At 61.1% G+C, this 19,042-nt stretch overlaps 1 protein-coding gene across 2 annotated transcripts; it reads left to right on the top strand.

Annotated features, from left to right (window-relative positions):
- The first annotated feature begins 615 nt into the window (after positions 1-615).
- On the top strand, positions 616-17,411 carry EVI5L (ecotropic viral integration site 5 like). 2 transcript variants are annotated; one of them, XM_080409563.1, is made up of 20 exons: positions 616-790; positions 5,007-5,207; positions 6,097-6,286; positions 6,438-6,662; positions 7,150-7,224; positions 7,524-7,649; positions 8,129-8,272; positions 8,413-8,502; positions 9,006-9,103; positions 9,204-9,264; positions 10,070-10,123; positions 11,167-11,199; positions 11,986-12,126; positions 12,306-12,434; positions 12,968-13,108; positions 13,469-13,621; positions 14,078-14,224; positions 15,219-15,314; positions 15,435-15,530; positions 17,034-17,411. In XM_080409563.1, the coding sequence occupies exons 2-20, from the start codon at positions 5,059-5,061 to the stop codon at positions 17,232-17,234; spliced, it is 2,349 nt and encodes a 782-aa protein (XP_080265689.1). In that variant the 5' UTR covers positions 616-790; positions 5,007-5,058; the 3' UTR covers positions 17,235-17,411. The 2 variants fall into 2 exon arrangements, with proteins under 2 accessions (XP_080265689.1, XP_080265690.1); XM_080409564.1 differs by lacking the exon at positions 11,167-11,199 and having other exon boundaries at positions 617-790; positions 17,034-17,410.
- The last annotated feature ends 1,631 nt before the right edge of the window (positions 17,412-19,042 follow it).

Genomic DNA, 19,042 nt, shown 5'->3' with positions numbered 1-19,042 from the left:
GACCCCCATCCCGAGCCCTGCTATCTGGCTGCCCGCCCTGCACCCCTCTTCACAGAGTAGCTATCCGTTATTCGACACCCCATAGGTGGAGGTGTCTGCCTATCATTGCCATCAGCCAATAAGAGCCGCAATCTCCCTAGGAAGGCGGGAACAGCCACCTGTGCTGGAGGGGTGCGTGCTCCTATAGTCTGCCTCACCTTCTCCTGCGCCAACGATTGGTAGGTACTCCTGTCAATCAAATCCAACCTTTTCGCTGAAGAGGAGGGGCTTGTTGTCCTCTCCTGTCAGCCAGATGCCACTCCAAGCGAGATGGGGCAGCCGATTGGCCTCTCTACCTATCCATCATCACCACCTGCGCCTGCCATTCGCCTCTCGGCAAGGCGGTGCCCACCCCCCCTCAGGGGGAAAGGCATCTCCTTGAATCTGATTGGAACGACGGCTTGTCCATCAACCACCGGCGAGCCAGCCCATTGGCTCACCGCGCACCAGGCGCGGTTTGTAGCCGGGTTCCCCTCGGCGGCTCATTCCCGGGCGGGCCGCGACGATTGGCGGTATCGCCGCGGGGGGGCGGGCGGAGGCGCGGAGGCGGCGCGTTGATTGGCTGCGGGGCGGGGCCGCCTGTCAGTCCGTGTCAGTCAGGGCGGCGGCGGCGGCGGGTCCCCCCATGGCAGCGGCGGGGCCCGCGGCGGCCGCGGCTCCCGCTCGGCTCCCAGCGGCGGGTAGCGGCGGGGGGGCGCCGCGGGCCCCCCCCTCGGAGGCAGCCGGCGGTCGCCATGGCAGCGCCTCGCAGGTAGGAGGGGCGGGGAGGGACGACCCGCCCCCTCGGAGGGGGGGGGGCTCCTTCCCTCAGGAATGGGGGGTGCCCCCCCAAGGGGGGGGGGCTGTGAGGGGTGATCACCCCCTTAAGGCTGGGGCGGGGGGGATTGGAGGTAACCCCCCTCCCCAGGGGGCAGGGATATTTGAGGGTGACCCCCTGGGGGGGATACTGGGGGTGAAGCGCACCTCGAGTCTGGGGAGGGGGGTGCTATAGGGGTGATGCTGGGGGGGAGGGGGGGATTTGGGGTAAATATCCCCCCCCCAGCTATGAGGGAAGTAATTGGTGTTGCCACCCACCCCCCCCAGCTGGGGGAGAGCTGGGGGGACCTCCCGTATGGGGAGGGCATTGAGATAATCCCCCCCGGTTATGGGGGTGGCTGGGGGTAACCCCCACCCAGGACTATAGGGTAACTGTGGGGGTGCCCCCCGCAGACTAAGGGGGTCAATGGGGTTGCCCCCCACTTATGGGGGTAATTGTAGGTTTACACCCCCCTGGATAAAACCACAAGAGTGCCCCCCACCATGAAGGGGGGGGGGGGGGCATTGGGGGTGCCCCCCAAACGCCATGGGGAGGCATTAAGGATGCCTCCCCCCATAGAGGGGGTCACTGCGGGGGGTCACCCCCTGTTCCCATCTTTTATTGGGGCCCCCCAGCACTGCAGCTTGGGGGGGGGGTGTTGTGCAGAGGGTATTGTCCCTTAGTTTGCCTTAAAACAATGAGGGTTTGGTTGAAAAAAAAAAGGGGGGGGGGGCGGCTGCAGCAGGCAGCTGGGCCCCCCCTATCACAGCCATCATCCCCCAGATGTCATTTATTGGAGGGGGGGGGGCTTTAATCACACTCCCCCACCCACCCAGCGCACACCCACCCTCTCCACCACCATCCCTGTGCCCCCCATCCGTGGGGAGGGAGTTTGGGGGTGGTCCCTGGGTACCCCCCAAAACACCCCCCACCCCCCCACCCCCCTCTGCAGCCGCCCAGAAGATGGAGCAGCCGTGGCCGCAGCCCCTGGAGCAGCGGCTTTGTGCCATCCCCGACACGCCTCTCCTTTTGGGTTCAAACCCAGGGATTTTAGCTCCGCCGGGATGACTCGGGTTTCCCATCAAATGACAGGTTTTTCCCCCAAATTCCTCCTCCTTTCTTAATTTACACCCCCCACCACCACCCCCTTTTCTGCTGGTTTGCCATCCGTCAGAGCTGCCGGCGTCGTTTAATACCTGCTGCCGCCAGCAGCCTGGATGGAGGGAAAAAAAAAAAAAAACCACCCTATTTTGGTGAAAAATCCCCCAAACCACCAAACGTTCCCATTTTCTGGGCTTGTTTCACCCAAGTTGGGACTGCAAAACCCACAAAAATCACCACCCGAGTGGCATTTTGGGTTGGTTTTCCCCTCAAAACCACATTTGGAAATACATTTTGGTGGCTGGTACTGAGCAGGAGGGGGGGGGCGGGGCGGGGAGGAGTTTCCTCGCTCCGTTTTGGTGCTAAATTCAGTTTTTGGTGGCTTTTGATCAGTTTTAAATCTGGTGGTATTTTGGGGGGATTTTAGCTGAATATTTGCACCTGTTTCATTCCCGCCAGTGGCAAAACCTGTGCTGTTTAAACCCATTTTTATCCATTTTCCTCCTCTTTCCGCCAACTGCGGATTTTAATGAACCTTGAGAACGTCCTGCTGAAATATTTGTTGGTTTATTCGTTCTTTTTTTCCCTTGTCTGGCTCCTTTTTGATGTTAGGAAGCGGGGTTTAGGGCAAATTGGTGGATTTTTGATGGTTTGTGTTTGCTGGAAAGTCACTACCCGGCACCTCCACAAAATTGCTGCTGAAATGGGGGGTGAATCCCTTCTTCGATGAAGTTTTGAGAGGCGGTTAAAAACAGCTCGGAGACGCCGCAAAAATGGTGCAAAAAAGGTGCAAAACGGCACCGAGAGACACCGAGGAAACGGCGTAGAAAATACTGTGAAAACGGGGTGGAAAAGGTGCAAAATGACACTGACAGACGCTGCAAAAATGGGCGGAAAAGGCATAAAACGGCACTGAAAAGGCATAGGAAGGGGCAGAAAAGGCGCAAACGGTATGAAGCTCCCTAGAAAAGCTGCAAAAATGGGTCAAAAAAGCAACGAATCAGCAGATTTTAAGCGCGAGGGGGGAAATTTTCACCTTTTCCTCCCAAAAATGCTCTGGCTCGAGGTTGGTGCCTTGACATCTTGCTGAAATTGGGCTTTTTTTACAGCGCTTTGGCCCAACAATGGTATTTTGGGGGAAAAATGAGTTATGTGACGGCGACGCGTAGGGACTTTGGGGACACGCGGGGACCTCGAGGACTCCGCAGCACCCCGTCGCACCGGGAAAGTTATTTTTTTATTAACTCACCATCACAAACGGACTGAAATCAGGATCATCCAAGCCCTTTCCTGGGCCAGTTTCCTCAAAACAGAGCCGGGGCGCCGTGGTGGCATTTCCAGGACCATTTCCCCCCCCAATTTTCTCAGCGCCTTTGACTACACCCAGGACTTTTCTTTTTTTTTTTCTTTTTTCCTCCAAATTCAAACAACTTCAGCAAATTTTGTTACCCATCACCTCAGAATGAGCTCTCAGCGTGGTGGGAACCCTTGAGGATGACGGTCACCAGCTCCTCCCCCCTCCACGCTGGAAAACTAACAGGATTTCACGCCCCCCCCCCCCAAAAAAAAAAAAAAAAAAAAAAAAAAAAAGAAAAATTCCAACCCGCCTTTGCATCTCTTTTTTTCCCCGTTTCCACCTGTTTTTTTCTGGTTCTCATAAACCATTTGCCCGCTTCATTTTGGGGTTGAAATCATACGTTTCGGCCATCCCATGCTCATCCACGGGCGGTTGTTGCTTTTATCCCCGCCCTGCACTGGTGTGGAAATGAACATTTTCCTAAAACGCCATTTCAGGATGTTTTTGCAGCCCATTGAACCCTGGCAGGTTGTGCTGCGGCTGCTGTTTGATCAGTAACTTAGAATTTTGCATCGGTGGCACTCACTATTTTCATTTTTTTTTTTTTTTTTCCTTAAAACAGTATTTTGGGCGATATCGGGCAGCAAGGTCTTGCAGGGAAATATTAATTATAGAAAATAAATTAATGGCTGGCCTGGAGACAAAGGCACTGCTGGGAAAGCCCTGTCCCGTGATGAGCAGCATGGGCTGAATTAAATATAATCAAGACGCTTTTTAAATTTTTTTCCCTCCACTTTATAAAATTTCCTGCTTAACAAGCAAATCCACGTGATCCCATTAATGATTGACCCGATTCTCCCTGCTTGCCCCGAAGCCACCCTGTTAAATTTTGCTGTTTCTGGAAAACTAACCAAAGAATGTGGGATTTTCCCCATTGGCAGCATGGCTGTGCTTGCCCAACGCCCCTTCATTGCTCTGCTTTCCTCGGAGCTCGTTTTGCTCCACCGGTTAATTTTTCCACTGGAAAAAGGGATCAGAACATGGCTTTTTGGTTAAAACCTCCCCGATTTATAGTTTGATCTGCGCAGAGGGCAAATTAAGCCCAAATCAGGTAAATCACACATTGATGGTGTATCCTTCAGGTGCTGCGGCTTTTTTATTTCTTTTCTCCGCTTTCTTCACCTTTAACCACAGCAGTGGCTGAGGGCTCATTTTGCCAGTCTCCAGCAGCATTTTTTTCACCAAAAGGAGAGTTTTTCAGCCCCAAAAAGGCCAGAGCATCCTTGAGGGATCCCAGTCCTTGCCCATCCTCCAGCAAATCTCTGGAGACGCCGCTTGAACCCTTCTTTTTGCAGCACTCTTCAACCCACCATTTTCCACCCCATTTCTGCCAGTCCCTGCAATCCCAAACCGAGACTCATTCCTCCCCAGGGAGGCATTTTTCCATAAAACCCCACCAAAATGGGCAAACTGGGTGCTGTCAACCCCTACAGCAAATCCACAGCAGGGCCGGCTTTCCGTAAATGCTCTCTTCCCGCATTGACCCGTTCCTTCCCAAAATGAGGGTTCACTGGGCTTAATCCCAGTTTTTAGGCTAATTTAATTCGACTGATTTTGGGCAAACACAGGATGATGTGCTTAGACCTGGCTTGATGTGAAAACTGGGCTTAAATGGTCGGGGATTTTTATTTTTTTTTTTAGGGAATTAAGTGACTGTCTTGGTGCAAATGGAGCGATGCTCGCATCCGCTCACGCCGGCGCTCGCTTTTCCAGGTGAGACCCCCGAAATCCCCGCGGGCTCGGCCCACCGCCGGCCCCCGCCGCCATGGCATCGCCGGCTGTCAGCCCCGACTCGTCCTCCCACGAAGCCCTCTCCTCCGTCAACTCAGCCCCGGCATGTTCGCCCACCTCCGACTCGGAAAACCTCAGCCCCGACGAACTGGAGCTGCTGGCGAAACTGGAGGAGCAAAACCGGTGAGTTCCAGGTGTTACGCACCCCGTTCGCTCTCTTTATCCTTTTTTTATCCAAATATTTCCCTTAAAATCAGAGGCTGGACATCAACAAGCCACTTCTCCCAGCATCGCTCCAACCGGGGCAAAAACCCACCACTTTTTTTAATTTTCACCTTTATTTTCACCTATTTTCACGCAGTTTCTTATGTTCAAATTTCTATTTTGCTCTGAAAACAGCCGGCTTTGCTCGTTCGGGCAGGCAAAGGGGAATTTTGCAAGGAAATGGTTGTTGGGAAATAATAAATCCTAAAGAATAAACCCACCCGCTTGGGTGGTGGGTTTTAAACCCGCTCTGGATGGGAAACGAACCCTGAGGTTCACTTGGCCGCGATGCTGGGAAAAAAGCTCCATCCCCAGCCTTCAAACCGGTGTTCAAATCAAGCCCTGAAGCGAAAATTTCCTTGCAAAGGCGTTTTGAAGCAAATTTGCGCTGAGAAAAAAGCCCATCGTGAATCCGTTGTTTAAGCAAATTGATTAAAGAAACCGTCCCCAGGCAGCTGTCAACATTTGGCTGGGACAAACAGCCCAGCGGGGTGCTATTTTGGGGTCGTTTTGGGGAATATCGCCTTTTTTGGTGTGGTTTTGGAGGACTTTCCCCTCCTTTGGGGCGTTTTGGGTGAATCTCTCTTCCTTCGGGGCGGTTTGGAGGGAATCTCTCCTTCTTAGGGATGTTTTGGGGGAAGATCTCCTCGTTCGGGGTGGTTTCTGGGGAACTGCTCCTCTTGGAGCAGGATTTTGTAGAATCTCTTCTCCTTTGGGGCTGTTTGAGGGAAGTATCTCCTTTTCTGGGATGGTTTTGGGGGGCTGTCTTGTCTTTTTTTTGGGGGGGGGCTACCTGTGTCTCTCGCAGGCTACTGGAGGCCGACTCCAAGTCAATGCGCTCCATGAATGGCTCACGACGGAACAGCGGCTCGTCCTTGGTCTCCAGCTCCTCAGCCTCCTCCAACCTCAGCCACCTCGAGGAGGACACCTGGATCCTCTGGGGCCGCATCGTCAACGAGTGGGACGAGTGGCGCAAGAAGAAGGAGAAGCTGCTGAAGGTGAGGGCGCTGCTTTAGTTTGAACGATATTTTAAACCCTCCGGCGAAAACCTGCACCGGCCTTCCAGGGTGGTGCCTCCCCCATCCATGAGGAGCTTCCCCAGCTTCTCGAAAGCCATTTTCTCAGGTTTTGGCCCCGTTTTTCCCACAGGAGCTCATCCGCAAAGGGATCCCTCACCATTTCCGTGCCATCGTCTGGCAGCTGCTCTGCAGCGCCACCGACATGCCCGTCAAAAACCAATACTCGGAGCTACTCAAGATGTCCTCTCCCTGCGAGAAGCTCATCCGACGGGATATCGCCCGCACCTATCCCGAACACGAGTTCTTCAAGGGCCAGGACAGTCTGGGCCAGGAGGTGCTCTTCAACGTCATGAAGGTAACGTCTTTCCTCAAGCGGCACAGGGTCTTGGTCACAGCCAGGATATCCCTTTGGATTTTGAAGCTGGTTTCGCTGGATTATAATTTTGGTGGGGTTTGCTTTCCACCACAAACTCCTGGAACCGCTTTTCACAGCGCAACAGCCCTTGCTTCACAAAGGGACCTCGTTTTTTTCCTGCGGCGTTTCCTCTGTACTACTCCATCCATCCCAAAACTCAGTTTTCATTTTGACATGTACATCACAACGTTTGAGTTGTCATCTGAATGAAGAAACGGGTAATTGAGGCTTTTGGGGGGGGGGTCCAAATTCAAGTTTGCAGCCACATCGTGTTCACAGGAGGTGTTGTCGACAAAAAAAAAAACCTCTTTTCCGTGGTCAAGGCTTCCCTCCCACCGCTGGCCTCCCCCAGCCAGCGGGAATTCTGACCTGGTCCAATCCCCCTGCTCACACATAGGTTTATTTTGATTTTTTTTCCTTCTTCCAGGCCTATTCACTGGTGGACCGGGAGGTTGGATACTGCCAAGGTAGCGCCTTCATCGTGGGACTGCTGCTTATGCAGGTTTGTGACAAACCCTGAGAGAGGAGGAGCTGCTGGTGGGTGTTTAACACCCTCCGGAGACGTGGAAGAACCTGGTTGGGAAACGGGAGACCTTTTCTTGATCCTAAGGAACAAAATGGGCTTGTTCCCACCATCCCACGTTCTCCTGATGGGTTTTAATCCCCCATTAGTATCCGCCTTCACCCAGGGATGGCTCCTGGCACATCCCATCCCGTCCCATCACCTGCTGGGAAGAGGCTCTGCATCCAGAACTGCCAGCAGAGGTTTAAGGGGAAATTCATGTCCCTTTGGGTCTCCAGATGCCCGAGGAAGAGGCCTTCTGTGTGTTCGTGAGGCTGATGCAGGAATACCGCTTACGGGAGCTCTTCAAACCCAGCATGGCCGAGCTGGGGCTCTGCATCTACCAGTTTGAGTACATGCTGCAGGTGGGCACCACCCCACGTCCCCCAGAATGCTCGTGGTGCTGGGAACCAGCGGGTAGAACCAGGGGACAAGGACAGGGAGAGGTTGGAGTGAGGTGGCAGCTTCAGGAGAAATGCATTCCTCCAATGGAGCTCGTGTCCAACAACACAGATCCTGGGGACGTCTATGAGGTGCTCTGAGGACCATCCATGATTCCTCAAGGGGGACATCAGTGAGACCCCCAAGGACATGCACAGGACACCTTGGGGACATCCATGAGACCTCAGGGCACCTCCGTGAGATGCCCCAGGGGCCGTCCATGAGATGCCCTGAGGGACATCCATGAGATCCTAGGGACCATCCACAGAGGACCTTCCATGAGCCCCCTCAGAGACCTCCACAAGACCCCGTGAACATGTTCAAACCTCAGCAGCCATGAATAGCTCCTAAAACCATCCACCATTTCCCGTTCCTCTTCATTTCTTCCATTTCTTATGTCCAGGAGCAGTTGCCGGAGCTGAACATCCACTTCCGCTCACAGAGCTTCCTCACCTCCATGTATGCCTCCTCCTGGTTCCTCACCCTCTTCCTCACCACCTTCCCTCTTCCTGTGGCCACACGCGTCTTCGACATCTTCATGTACGAGGTAACGGGGCTGCGCCAACATCATCAGTCACCAAGGGACGACACCCACGTTTTCCATCTTGATGTGGAAACATTCCTGGGGAGAAAAACCCCGGGTGGGAAAGACAATGGCATGGGATCAAGTGTGGACCCTTCCTGCAGGGGCTGGAGATTGTCTTCCGTGTGGGAATGGCGCTGCTGCAGTTCAACCAGGCTGAGCTTGTCCAGCTTGACATGGAGGGCATGTCCCAGGTACGGGCCAGTGGCTTTAGGGGTGGATTTGTTCAACGGGACGTATTTTGGGGTGGATTTGTCCAACAGGAGATGTTTCAGAGTGGATGTGTCAACAAGAGATGTTTCAGGGTGGATTTGTCCAACGGGACGTGTTTCGGGATAGATTTGTCCAACGGGACGTGTTTTGGGGTGGATTTGTCCAACACAGTATCTTTTTGCATGGATTTCTCCAAGAGGATGAGTTTTGGGATGGATTTATCCAGTGGGACGTGTTTTGGGGCAGATTCGTCCAACGGGACGTGTTTCGGGGCAAATTTAACCCGAACCAGGATGTGTTTTGGGCCCGTTTTACGCAACGGGACGTATTTTGTGGTGGATTTATGCAACGAGCTGTATTTTAGCTTTACGGGATGAGCCGTATTTTGGGGCTGGTTCATGCAATAAGTTGTTTTTTGGGGTGGGTTTGGGCAGATTTATCCTATTTTTGAGGTGATTTTCATAGCTGATTTCTGCACCCACAGTACTTCCAGAAGGTGATCCCACACCAGTTCGACAGTTGCCCCGACAAGCTGATCCTCAGGGCCTTCCAGGTCAAGTACAACCCCAAGAAGATGAAGAGGTGAGATGGGGAGAGGGGTTCCTCTGCCAGCTGTGGGGCATAGGGCCAGGGGGTCTGGTCCCCATCCTCATGTCCCAGCCTGTCCCCATGTCCTGAGCAGGCTGGAGAAGGAGTACGCTGCCATCAAGAACAAGGAGATGGAGGAGCAGATCGAGATCAAGGTGAGAAAGATCAAGTGTTGGCATCCTGGGGCTCCTTGAGCTACTCTCATGGGGACTTGGCCCATCCCCAGGGCCAGCTGAACCCCACTGGCGTAGCATAGCCCATCCTTGGGGCCATCTAAGCCACCTGGGGCCACTTTGGCCCATCCCAGGGTCACTTGACCCTTTCCCAGTGCCGTTTGAGCCATGCTGGGATGGCTCAGCCCACCCCCAGCACTGTTGAATCCATCCCAGGGCCACTTTGACTCATCCCTGGGGTCACTTGGAGCTGTCCCAGCACCATGTAGCCCATCCCTGGGGCTACCTGAGCCATCTCAGGGTGGCTTAGCCTCTCCCTGGAGCCACCTGACCCATCCCTGGGGTCATTTGACCATCCTGGGACAACTTTACCCATCCCCGGGGCATCTAAACCACCCTGGGATCACTTGGACCCATGGCTGGGAATGTTCAGCCCATCTCTGGAGCCATCTGAGCCATCTCCAGGGCCATCTAAACCATCCTGGGGCCACCGTCACCCATCCCAGGGCTTTTGAAGCTGTCCCCAAGGCCACTTAGCCTGTCCCCAAAGCCACGTTAGCCATCCCAGGGCCACTTTGTCCCATTTTCAGGGTTGTTTGAGCCATTCCAGGGCCATTTGACCCATCCCTGAGGCCACAGGAACCATCCAGGGACAGCTTAGCCCATCCCCGGGGCCACTTCACCCCCGTGTCCCCTGTCCCCAGACTGTGCCCAGGCTTAGAGACCCCCCCCAAGGATGTCCACACCCCCCTCCGGTGCTAATTTCTCCCCATTTTTCCCCTCTCAGCGCCTCCGCACTGAGAACCGCCTGCTGAAACAGCGCATCGAAACCCTGGAGAAGGTGAGCACCACGGCTGGCACCCCAAAACTCCCCCGGGGGGCACCCAGCCCCCCCCTGGGGATACCCAGACCCCTGCTGGGGGGCACCCAGACCCGCCTAGGGATACCCAGACCCCCCGGGGGGCACCCAGCCCCCCCCCGGGGGATACCCAGCCCCCCCCCGGGGATACCCACCCCCCCCGGGGGGCACCCAGACACCCCTGGGGGGCACCCAGACCCCCCCCAGGGGGCACCCAACCCCCCCCCCGGGGATATCCAGACACCCCCCCGGGGGGCACCCAGACCCCCTGGGGATACCGAGACCTGCCTGGGGGGCACCCAGACCCCCCCGTGGGTACCCAGACACCCCTGGGGGGCACGCAGACCCCCCTGGGGATACCCAGACCCCCCCCCAGGGATACCCAGCCCCCCCGGGGGGCACCCAGGCCCCCCTGGGGATACCCAGCCCCCCCGGGGGGCACCCAGGCCCCCCTGGGGATACCCAGACCCCCCCCGGGGGGCACCCAGACCTGCCTGGGGGGCACCCGGTTCCCCTGGGAATACCCAGACACCGCCTGGGGGGCACCCAGCCCCCCCTGAAGCACCCAGAAAATCCCTTGGAACATCCCAAACTCCCCCCGAGGCACCCATGCCACCACCCCCCCCCCAAAAAAAAATCCCAGCACCCATGGGTGCAATCCCACAAGGTCCAGCACCCTTTATGGGCCGCCCCTCCAAAATCTCCCCTCCCAGCACCATTTTGGTGCAAAAATGAGATATTTTAAGTCCATCAAGCAGCTACTTCCGCATTTTTTCACACAAAGTCTCCCTCTGGGAGGTGGGTAACATTCTGTTTTAAGGCAAAATACCACCATCACCCTGTTTTCCCCCGGAGACTGGGAAAAAAGCTAAAATCCTTGGAAAACACCCCAAAACGGGGACCGATGATGCGTGGGAAGGTTGCCGGGTGCCTCCGCCTCGCGGCTTCTCTCGCTGCCTCCGTCTCCTTCGTTTATCTCGTTACGTCTCTCCCTCTTTCTCTCTCTTCTCCGCCGGCGGCCGCAGGAGAGCGCGGCTCTCGCCGACAGGCTCATCCAGGTAGCGTCAAAAATAGCTATTTTTCTCTTTTCTGCTGCGTTTTAACCCTTTTCTTCTCCCTTTTGCTTCCCGGCCTCCTTGCGTCTGCCTCGTTTGGGGAAAATCTGCCCTTTTTCCTGCTTTTCCGGAGGCTCCCGCGCACCTTCCCCGCCTTGGGGGGTGGGGGGAAGGAAGGTTTGGGGGTGGTTGGTGAAAATGGGGGGGTTTGGCCCGTTTTGGGGCTCGGTGGTAAGTGGGGGGGGGTGGCGTGGTGGCGTTGGGGGCGCGGGGTTTGGGCAAGATGGGGTAAAAGCTGCTGTTTTGATGAGTTTGCCCAAAATAGATGGATTTTGAGTGGAAGGTCATGGGTCGTGGTATGAGAGGGGACAGAATGGCCCCAGAGGTCCCCACGGAGCTGGTGTCACCTCCTTGTCCTCGGTGTCAGCTGCAGTGGGGCTGGTGTCACCCCCCTTGTCCCCAGTGTCACCAGCCACAGGGCCAGCATCACTCAGGTGTCATCCACTGAGGGGGGGAAAGGGGGGGTTGGTGTCACCCCCTCATCCCTGTCGTCACCTCACCGTGGAGCTGGTGTCACCCTCCATGGCTGGCGTCACCCCCTTGTCCCCAGTGTCCTTCCCTTCATCCCCACCCCTCACCCACTGCGGGACTGGTGTCCCCCTCCTCATCCCCAGCATCCCCCATGTCCCCATCCTCCCCCCTCTTTGTCCCCACCACCGCCACCCTCTCCTCGTGACACACTGCTGCAGGGGAGAACCAGGGGTTGTGACACATCCCCGCTGTCCCCAGGGCCAGGTGACACGGGCGCAGGAGGCGGAGGAGAACTACATCATCAAGCGGGAGCTGGCGGTGGTGAAGCAGCGCTGCACCTCGGCCACCGAGAACCTGCAGCGCGCCCAAACCACCATCCGACAGCTGCAGGACCAGCAGGTCGGTGTCCCCAGATGTCCCCAGATGTCCCCATCATCCCACACACATCCCCCCCCTTCCATTCACGCCCCACTACAGCCCAGATTCAGGGGTGGGGGGTGGGGTGCCACCCCTGTGGGCAAGCCCAGGGGACACGCAGGCGTTGTGCCCGGTGGGTGACACGGTGGGGACGGTGGCAGGGGAACCCACGCTTCAGCGAGGAGTTTGTCACCCACCTGGAGACGGAGCTGGAGCAGTCGCGGCTGCGGGAGAGCGAGACCCTCGGTGCCCTCAAGGAGATGCAGGATAAAGTCCTCGACATGGAGAAGGTGACAGGGACGGCTCGTGGGTGTCACACTGGTGGCCTTGCGGGTGGTCCCACAAGTGGCCCTGGGGATGGGGAGAGTCACACAAATGGTCTTGGGGACAGGGACAGTCATGTGGGTGGCCGTGGGCTGGGGAGTGTCACATGAGTGGCCTTGAGGACAGGGAGTGTCACACGGCAGGTCCTGGACCTGGCATCCCCTGTCCCTGGGGGTCCCCAGTGCCACACCAGGTGTCCCCAGGGGTTCCCCTGTGCCCAGGGATCCACATCTGTTCCCAGTATCCTCCATCATCTCCCCCAGTGCCCCATGAGTGTCCCCACCTCCACCTGGCACAGGGGGACGACCCCCCAGTGCCACCACCCTGGGATGTCCCTGCCGATGACGAGTGCCACCACCCTGAGGTGTCCCCGATGACATCCAGTGTCGCTGCCCCACGTTGTCCCTGCCCCAGGGTGTCCCCACCAATATCTGATGCCCCCACCCCAGGGTGCTCCCACCCTGGGGTGTCCCCACCAATGTCCCCTGTGTCCCCGCAGAGGAACAGCCTGCTGCCAGACGAGGACAACGTGGTGCGGCTGCAGGAGGAGCTGCAGGCGCTGGCGCTGCGCGAGGCAGAGGCCGTCAAGTCGCTGACGGAGCTGCAGCAGCAGGTGAAGGACCTCAGTGACAGCTGGCAGGTAAGGAGCCGCATGCCTGGGTCCCCTCTGACACCCACCTGTGTCCCCCCAGATGTCTGCCCCCCCCCCAGACACATGGGTCCCCTCCCAGCCACCTGGGTCCCTCATGCCGATGCCTAGGTCACCTCCCGACCACGTTGGTCCCTTGTCCTGACATCTGGGTCCCCTCCTGGCCACCTGGGTCCCTCATCCTGGTCTCTTGCCATCATGTGGGTCCCCTCCTGGCCACCTGGGTCCCTTGTCCTGATGCCTGGGTCCCCTGCCATCTGACTGGGTCCCTCACCCTGCCACCTGGGTGCCCATGGGAGACACGCGGGCCCCCCTGCCTGCCCGGTGGGTGCCTGATGGGTGCGCGCGCAGGCGGGCCGGGCAGGCGGGCGCTGGAAGGAGTCCCCGCGGCGGAACAACGCCAACGCGCTGCAAGAGGCCGTGGTGGCCGCGCGGCTGCGGGAGGCCCAGGCCCAGGCCGAGCTGCGGGCGCTGCGGCAGCGGGTGCTGCAGCTGGAGACGCAGGTCAGAGCGCGGGCCACATCCTGGCCCGGGGGCTGGGGGGTGAAACTGGGGGTGCTGGGGCCAGGGGGACCTGAACTGGGGGGGCCTGGGTGCTGAGCTGGGAGTGCTGGGCCCTGGGGTGCTGAGCTGGGGGTGCTGCAGCTGGAGACACAGGTGGGAGCACGGGCCGCATCCTGGCTGGGGGCTGGGGGTGGAACTGGGAGGTACAGGGGTCCTGGGTGCTGAGCTGGGGGTGCTGGGGCTGGAGGGTCCTGGGTGCTGAACCGGGGGTGCTGGGCTGGCCCCACTGTCCCCCCCCAGGGCCAGATCCAGCGCACGGTGCTGGGCCGCGCGGAGCAGATGTATGTGGGGCTGCGGGAGCCATCTGGGGGGGGGGTGGGGGGACATGGGGACAGGGGGACAAGGACCGGGGCCGGGGTGGTGACAGCCCTGTCCCCCCCCGTGTCCCCCCCCCAGGGCCAGATCCAGCGCACGGTGCTGGGCCGCGCGGAGCAGACGTGCGCGGGGCTGCGGGAGCAGCTGCGGCTGGCGGCGGCGCAGAGCAAGGGGCTGCAGGCGCAGCTCAGCGAGAGCCACCGCAAACACGCCGAGGCCCAGTGCAAGGTGGGACACGGGGGACACGGAGGGGACACGGCGGGGACACCCACGGCACCACCCGGGGCACCCACAGCCCTCCCGGGGGGTCCCCATGTCCCCTCCAGTGGGGACCTTATCTCACCTCCCATGATGTCCCCATGACCCCTCCCGTGGGGTCCCAGTGTCCCCTCCCATGATGTCCCTGTGTCCCCTCCTGTGGTGTCCCCATGTCCCCTCCTGTGGGGACCTTATGTCACCTCGTGTGATGTCCCCATGACCCCTCCAGTGGGATTCTAGTGTCCCCTCTCATGGGGTCCCAGTGTCCCCTCCCATGGTGTCCCCATGTCCCCTTCAATTAGGACCTTATGTTCCCTCCTGTGTCCCCTCCCATGGTGTCCCCATCTCCCCTCCCATGGTGGCCCAGTGTCCCCTCCCATGATGTCCCCATGTTCCTTCCAGTGGAGACCTTATGTCCCCTCCCATGGGGTCCCAGTGTCCCCTCCCATGATGTCCCCGTGTCCCCTCCTGTGGTGTCTCCATGTCCCCTCCAGTGGAGACCTTATGTCCCCTCCCATGGGGTCCCAGTGTCCCCTCCTGTGGGGTCCCTCTGTCCCCTCCCATAGTGTCCCCATATCCCCATCCCATGGGGTCTCAGGGTCCCCTCCGTGGGGTCCCGGTGTCCCCTCCCATGGGGTCCCGATGTCCCCTTCAACTGGGACCTTATCTCCCCTCCTGTGTCCCCTCCCGTTGTGTCCCCATCTCCCCTCCCATGATGTCCCCATGACCCCTCCTATGGGGTCCCAGTGTTCTCCTGTCCCCTCCCATGGGGTCCCAATGTCCCCTCCCACGTTGTCCCCACGTCCCCTCCCCCAGATTCCCCCCCAGGGTCCCTTCCACTGCCCTTCCCTTGGCCCTGGGGACAAAGGTGGGGCTGGAACCTCCCCTGGGGGTGGGGAGCTGGCTGACCGGGGGGTGACCCGGGGGTGAGGGGGGGTGACCCGGGTGACACGGCTGTCCCCAGAGCAAGGAGGAGGTGATGGCGGTGCGGCTGCGCGAGGCCGACAGCATGGCGGCCCTGGCCGAGATGCGACAGCGCGTGGCCGAGCTGGAGATCCAGGTGAGCGGGGGAGGGGACAACGAGGGGGGGATGGGACCGGGGCGTGCGGTGAGGGGGTGACAGGGGGACTTGGGGACAGGGGGTGGGGACAGGCACCCGCTGACCCGCGCGCCCCCGCAGAGGGAGGAGGGGATGATCCAGGGGCAGCTCAACCACTCCGACGCCGCCCAGTACATCCGCCAGCTCAAGGACCACATCGACGAGCTCAAGGCCGAGGTAAGGCACCCAAGGGTGCTGGGCGCCCGCATCCTGCGCCCAAGGGTGCTGGGGGCCCGCATCCTGCGCCCAGGGGTGCTGGGGCACCCGCATCCTGCGCCCAGGGGTGCTGGGGGCCCGCATCCTGCGCCCAGGGGTGCTGGGGCACCCGCATCCTGCGCCCAGGGGTGCTGGGGGCCCGCATCCTGCGCCCAGGGGTGCTGGGGCACCCGCATCCTGCGCCCAGGGGTGCTGGGGGCCCGCATCCTGCGCCCAGGGGTGCTGGGGCACCCGCATCCTGCGCCCAAGGGTGCTGGGGGCCCGCATCCTGCGCCCAGGGGTGCTGGGGCACCCGCATCCTGCGCCCAGGGGTGCTGGGGCACCCGCATCCTGCGCCCAGGGGTGCTGGGCGCCCGCATCCTGCGCCCGGGGGTGCTGGGCACCCGCATCCTGCGCCCGGGGGTGCTGGGGGCCCGCATCCTGCGCCCGGGGGTGCTGGGCACCCGCATCCTGCGCCCAGGGGTGCTGGGGGCCCGCATCCTGCGCCCGGGGGTGCTGGGCGCCCGCATCCTGCGCCCGGGGGTGCTGGGGCACCCGCATCCTGCGCCCAGGGGTGCTGGGGCACCCGCATCCTGCGCCCAGGGGTGCTGGGGCACCCGCATCCTGCGCCCGGGGGTGCTGGGCGCCCGCATCCTGCGCCCAGGGGTGCTGGGGCACCCGCATCCTGCGCCCAGGGGTGCTGGGGCACCCGCATCCTGCGCCCGGGGGTGCTGGGCGCCCGCATCCTGCGCCCGGGGGTGCTGGGCACCCGCATCCTGCGCCCGGGGGTGCTGGGCGCCCGCATCCTGCGCCCGGGGGTGCTGGGCACCCGCATCCTGCGCCCAGGGGTGCTGGGGCACCCGCATCCTGCACCCGGGGGTGCTGGGCACCCGCATCCTGCACCCGGGGGTGCTGGGCACCCGCATCCTGCGCCCAGGGGTGCTGGGCGCCCAGGGGTGCTGGGCACCCGCATCCTGCGCCCAGGGGTGCTGGGGGCCCAGGACCCTTCCGCGGGGTGTGACCCCTGTGCCCTCCCCAGGTCACCCCGGGCTGTGTCCCCGCTGTCCCCAAGGCCGGACACGCTGGGGACAGCGCCCGGGGCAGGGGGGTGGGTGGGGTGGGGGGGTGCTGGCACCACCCGCGGGGTCCCCGCGGTGCCGTCGGCGATGTCCCCGCGCCGCGTGGCAGGGGACAGCTGGTGACAGTGTCTCCCCTCTCTCCTCCCCCCTCCCCTTCTCTGCTGTCCCTTGGCCCCTCCCCTGGCCCTTTGTCCCTTGTCCCCCTGTCCCTGTCCCCATCCCCTTGTCCCTGTCACCTTGACCCCATCCCTGCCCCCTTATCTCCTGTCCCCCCTCGTGTCCCCATCCTCTTGTCCCATCACCCATCGTGTCCCCATGCTGTCCCTCGTCCCCTGTTCCCTGTCCCCATCCCCCATCGTGTTCCCACGTCCCTTGTCCCCTGCCCCCTTGTCCCCTGTCCCCGCAGATCCGGCTGCTGCGGGGGCCGCTGGCCTTCGGGGCGGTGGGGCTGGGGACACGCCTGGGGGACGAGGACTCGCTGGGGTCCTCGGACGAGGAGCTGCCACCCTTCGCCCTGACCCACGGGGACATCGGGGACCTCGGGGACCTCGGGGACATGGGGGACAGCAGCGACAGCGAGACTGAGGGGGCACCCACGGCACCGTGACCCACGGGGACATCGGGGACAATGGGGGACGGCAGCGACCAGCCAGCCCCAGGGGGCACCCGGGGCACCCTGACCCACGGGGACAATGGGGACATGGGGGGGCAGCAGGGACAGCGAGCCCGAGGGGGCACCCAGGGACCCCGACTCGGGGGGACCTGCCAGCCCAGGGGGACCCCAGGGGACACTGGGGGACACCCATGGGTGCCCCAGCATCCCAGGGCAGGATCCCACTGGGGCGGGGGGGGGGGGGAGGTCTTGGGCCTGGGGCTGCCCCGAGCCAACGTGCACAGAGGGATCCCAGGGCACCAGTGGATCCCCAAGCAGCTGGATATTGTGCACAGAGGGATCCCGGGGCACCAGTGGATCCCCAAGCGGCTGGATCCTGCGCACAGAGGGATCCCGGGGCACCAGTGGATCCCCAAGCAGCTGGATATTGTGCACAGAGGGATCCCGGAGCACCGTTGGATCCCCAAGCGGCTGGATCCTGCACACAGAGGGATCCTGGGGCACCGCTGGATCCCTGAACAGAGGGATCCTGGAGCACTGCTGGATCCTGGAGCAGCCAGATCCTGCACAGAGGGATCCTGAGGCACCAGCAGACCTCTGAACGGGGGGATCCCAGGGTACCACTGGATCCCCGAGCGGCCAGATCCTGCACACAGCCAGCCCCTGGGATGCGATGGGGCCCCCCAGGACGCAGCCCAAGGCTGGATCCCAGGCCCAGCTGGATCCTGCCAGCAACTGGATCCTGGACACAGTGATCCCCTGGACACGTTGGGACCCCCCCAACCCTGAGACCCCACCAAGGACATGGCCGGATCCTGCCCCCACCCCAGCCCCAGCTGGATCCCACCTCGTGACGTGGGCACGGTGCGATCCCGGACAGCAGCTGGATCCTGGATCCCCCCTCCCCTCCCCCCTACAACGGATCCCAGCCACGGGGGGACCCCGGTACGGCCGGATCCCGGATGGTTTGGGGGGGTCCCTGCCCTGCCCCCCCCCTCGCTGTTTATACCCTGTACAGAGAAATAGAGACGCTGTGGGACAGCGGGGCCCCAAACCCCCTCGAATTCACCCCAAAATATCGGCGGGGGGCCCCCAGCCCCCGGGGGTGCCCCCAAAGCAGGACCCGGGGGGGCGGGGCAGCAGCACCTTTATTTGCCCCCCGGGGGGGAACCGGGGGGGGCTGGGCTCAGGGGGCTGCCGGGGGGGTCCTGGCGGGAGGCGGCTTCAGGGTGGGTCGGAGCTGGGGGGGGACACACAGGCTGGTGTCCCCAGTACCCCCCAGTGCTCCCAGTTACTCCTGGTCCTACCCCAAAACCCCCCAGTGCTCCCAGTTACCTACATCCCAGCTCCCCAGTGCTCCCAGTTACTCTTAGACCTACCGCCCAGTGCTCCCAGTTACCTACATCCCAGCTCCCCAGTGCTCCCAGTTACGCCTGGTCCTACCCTCTAATCCCCCAGTGCTCCCAGTTATCCCTGGTCCAATCCCCCAGTGCTCCCAGTTACCCCCCATCCCAGCCCCACCCAGTGCTCCCAGTTACCCCTGGTCCTACACCCCCCCCAGTGCTTCCCCCAGTACTCCAGTATCCCCAGAGTTGCCAGTGAGCCCACAGTGCCCCCACAGTGTTCCCAGTTACCCTATCCCCCCAATCCTCCCCCCTTGCTCCCAGTATCCACCTCCAGTGCCCCCCCCCATACTCCCAGTATCCCTTGTGCCCCCCAATATGAGCAGTTACCCCCCCAGTGCCCCACGTTACCTCCCAGTTACCCCTCCCAGTGCTCCCAGTACCCCCCCCAGACCCTCC

Source organism: Falco punctatus (assembly GCF_963210335.1).
Source record: "Falco punctatus genome assembly, chromosome: 13".
Classification (NCBI taxonomy): Eukaryota; Metazoa; Chordata; class Aves; order Falconiformes; family Falconidae; genus Falco; species Falco punctatus.
The sequence above is the reverse complement of the archived record's forward strand: the minus strand, read 5'-3'. Positions and strand labels throughout refer to the sequence as shown.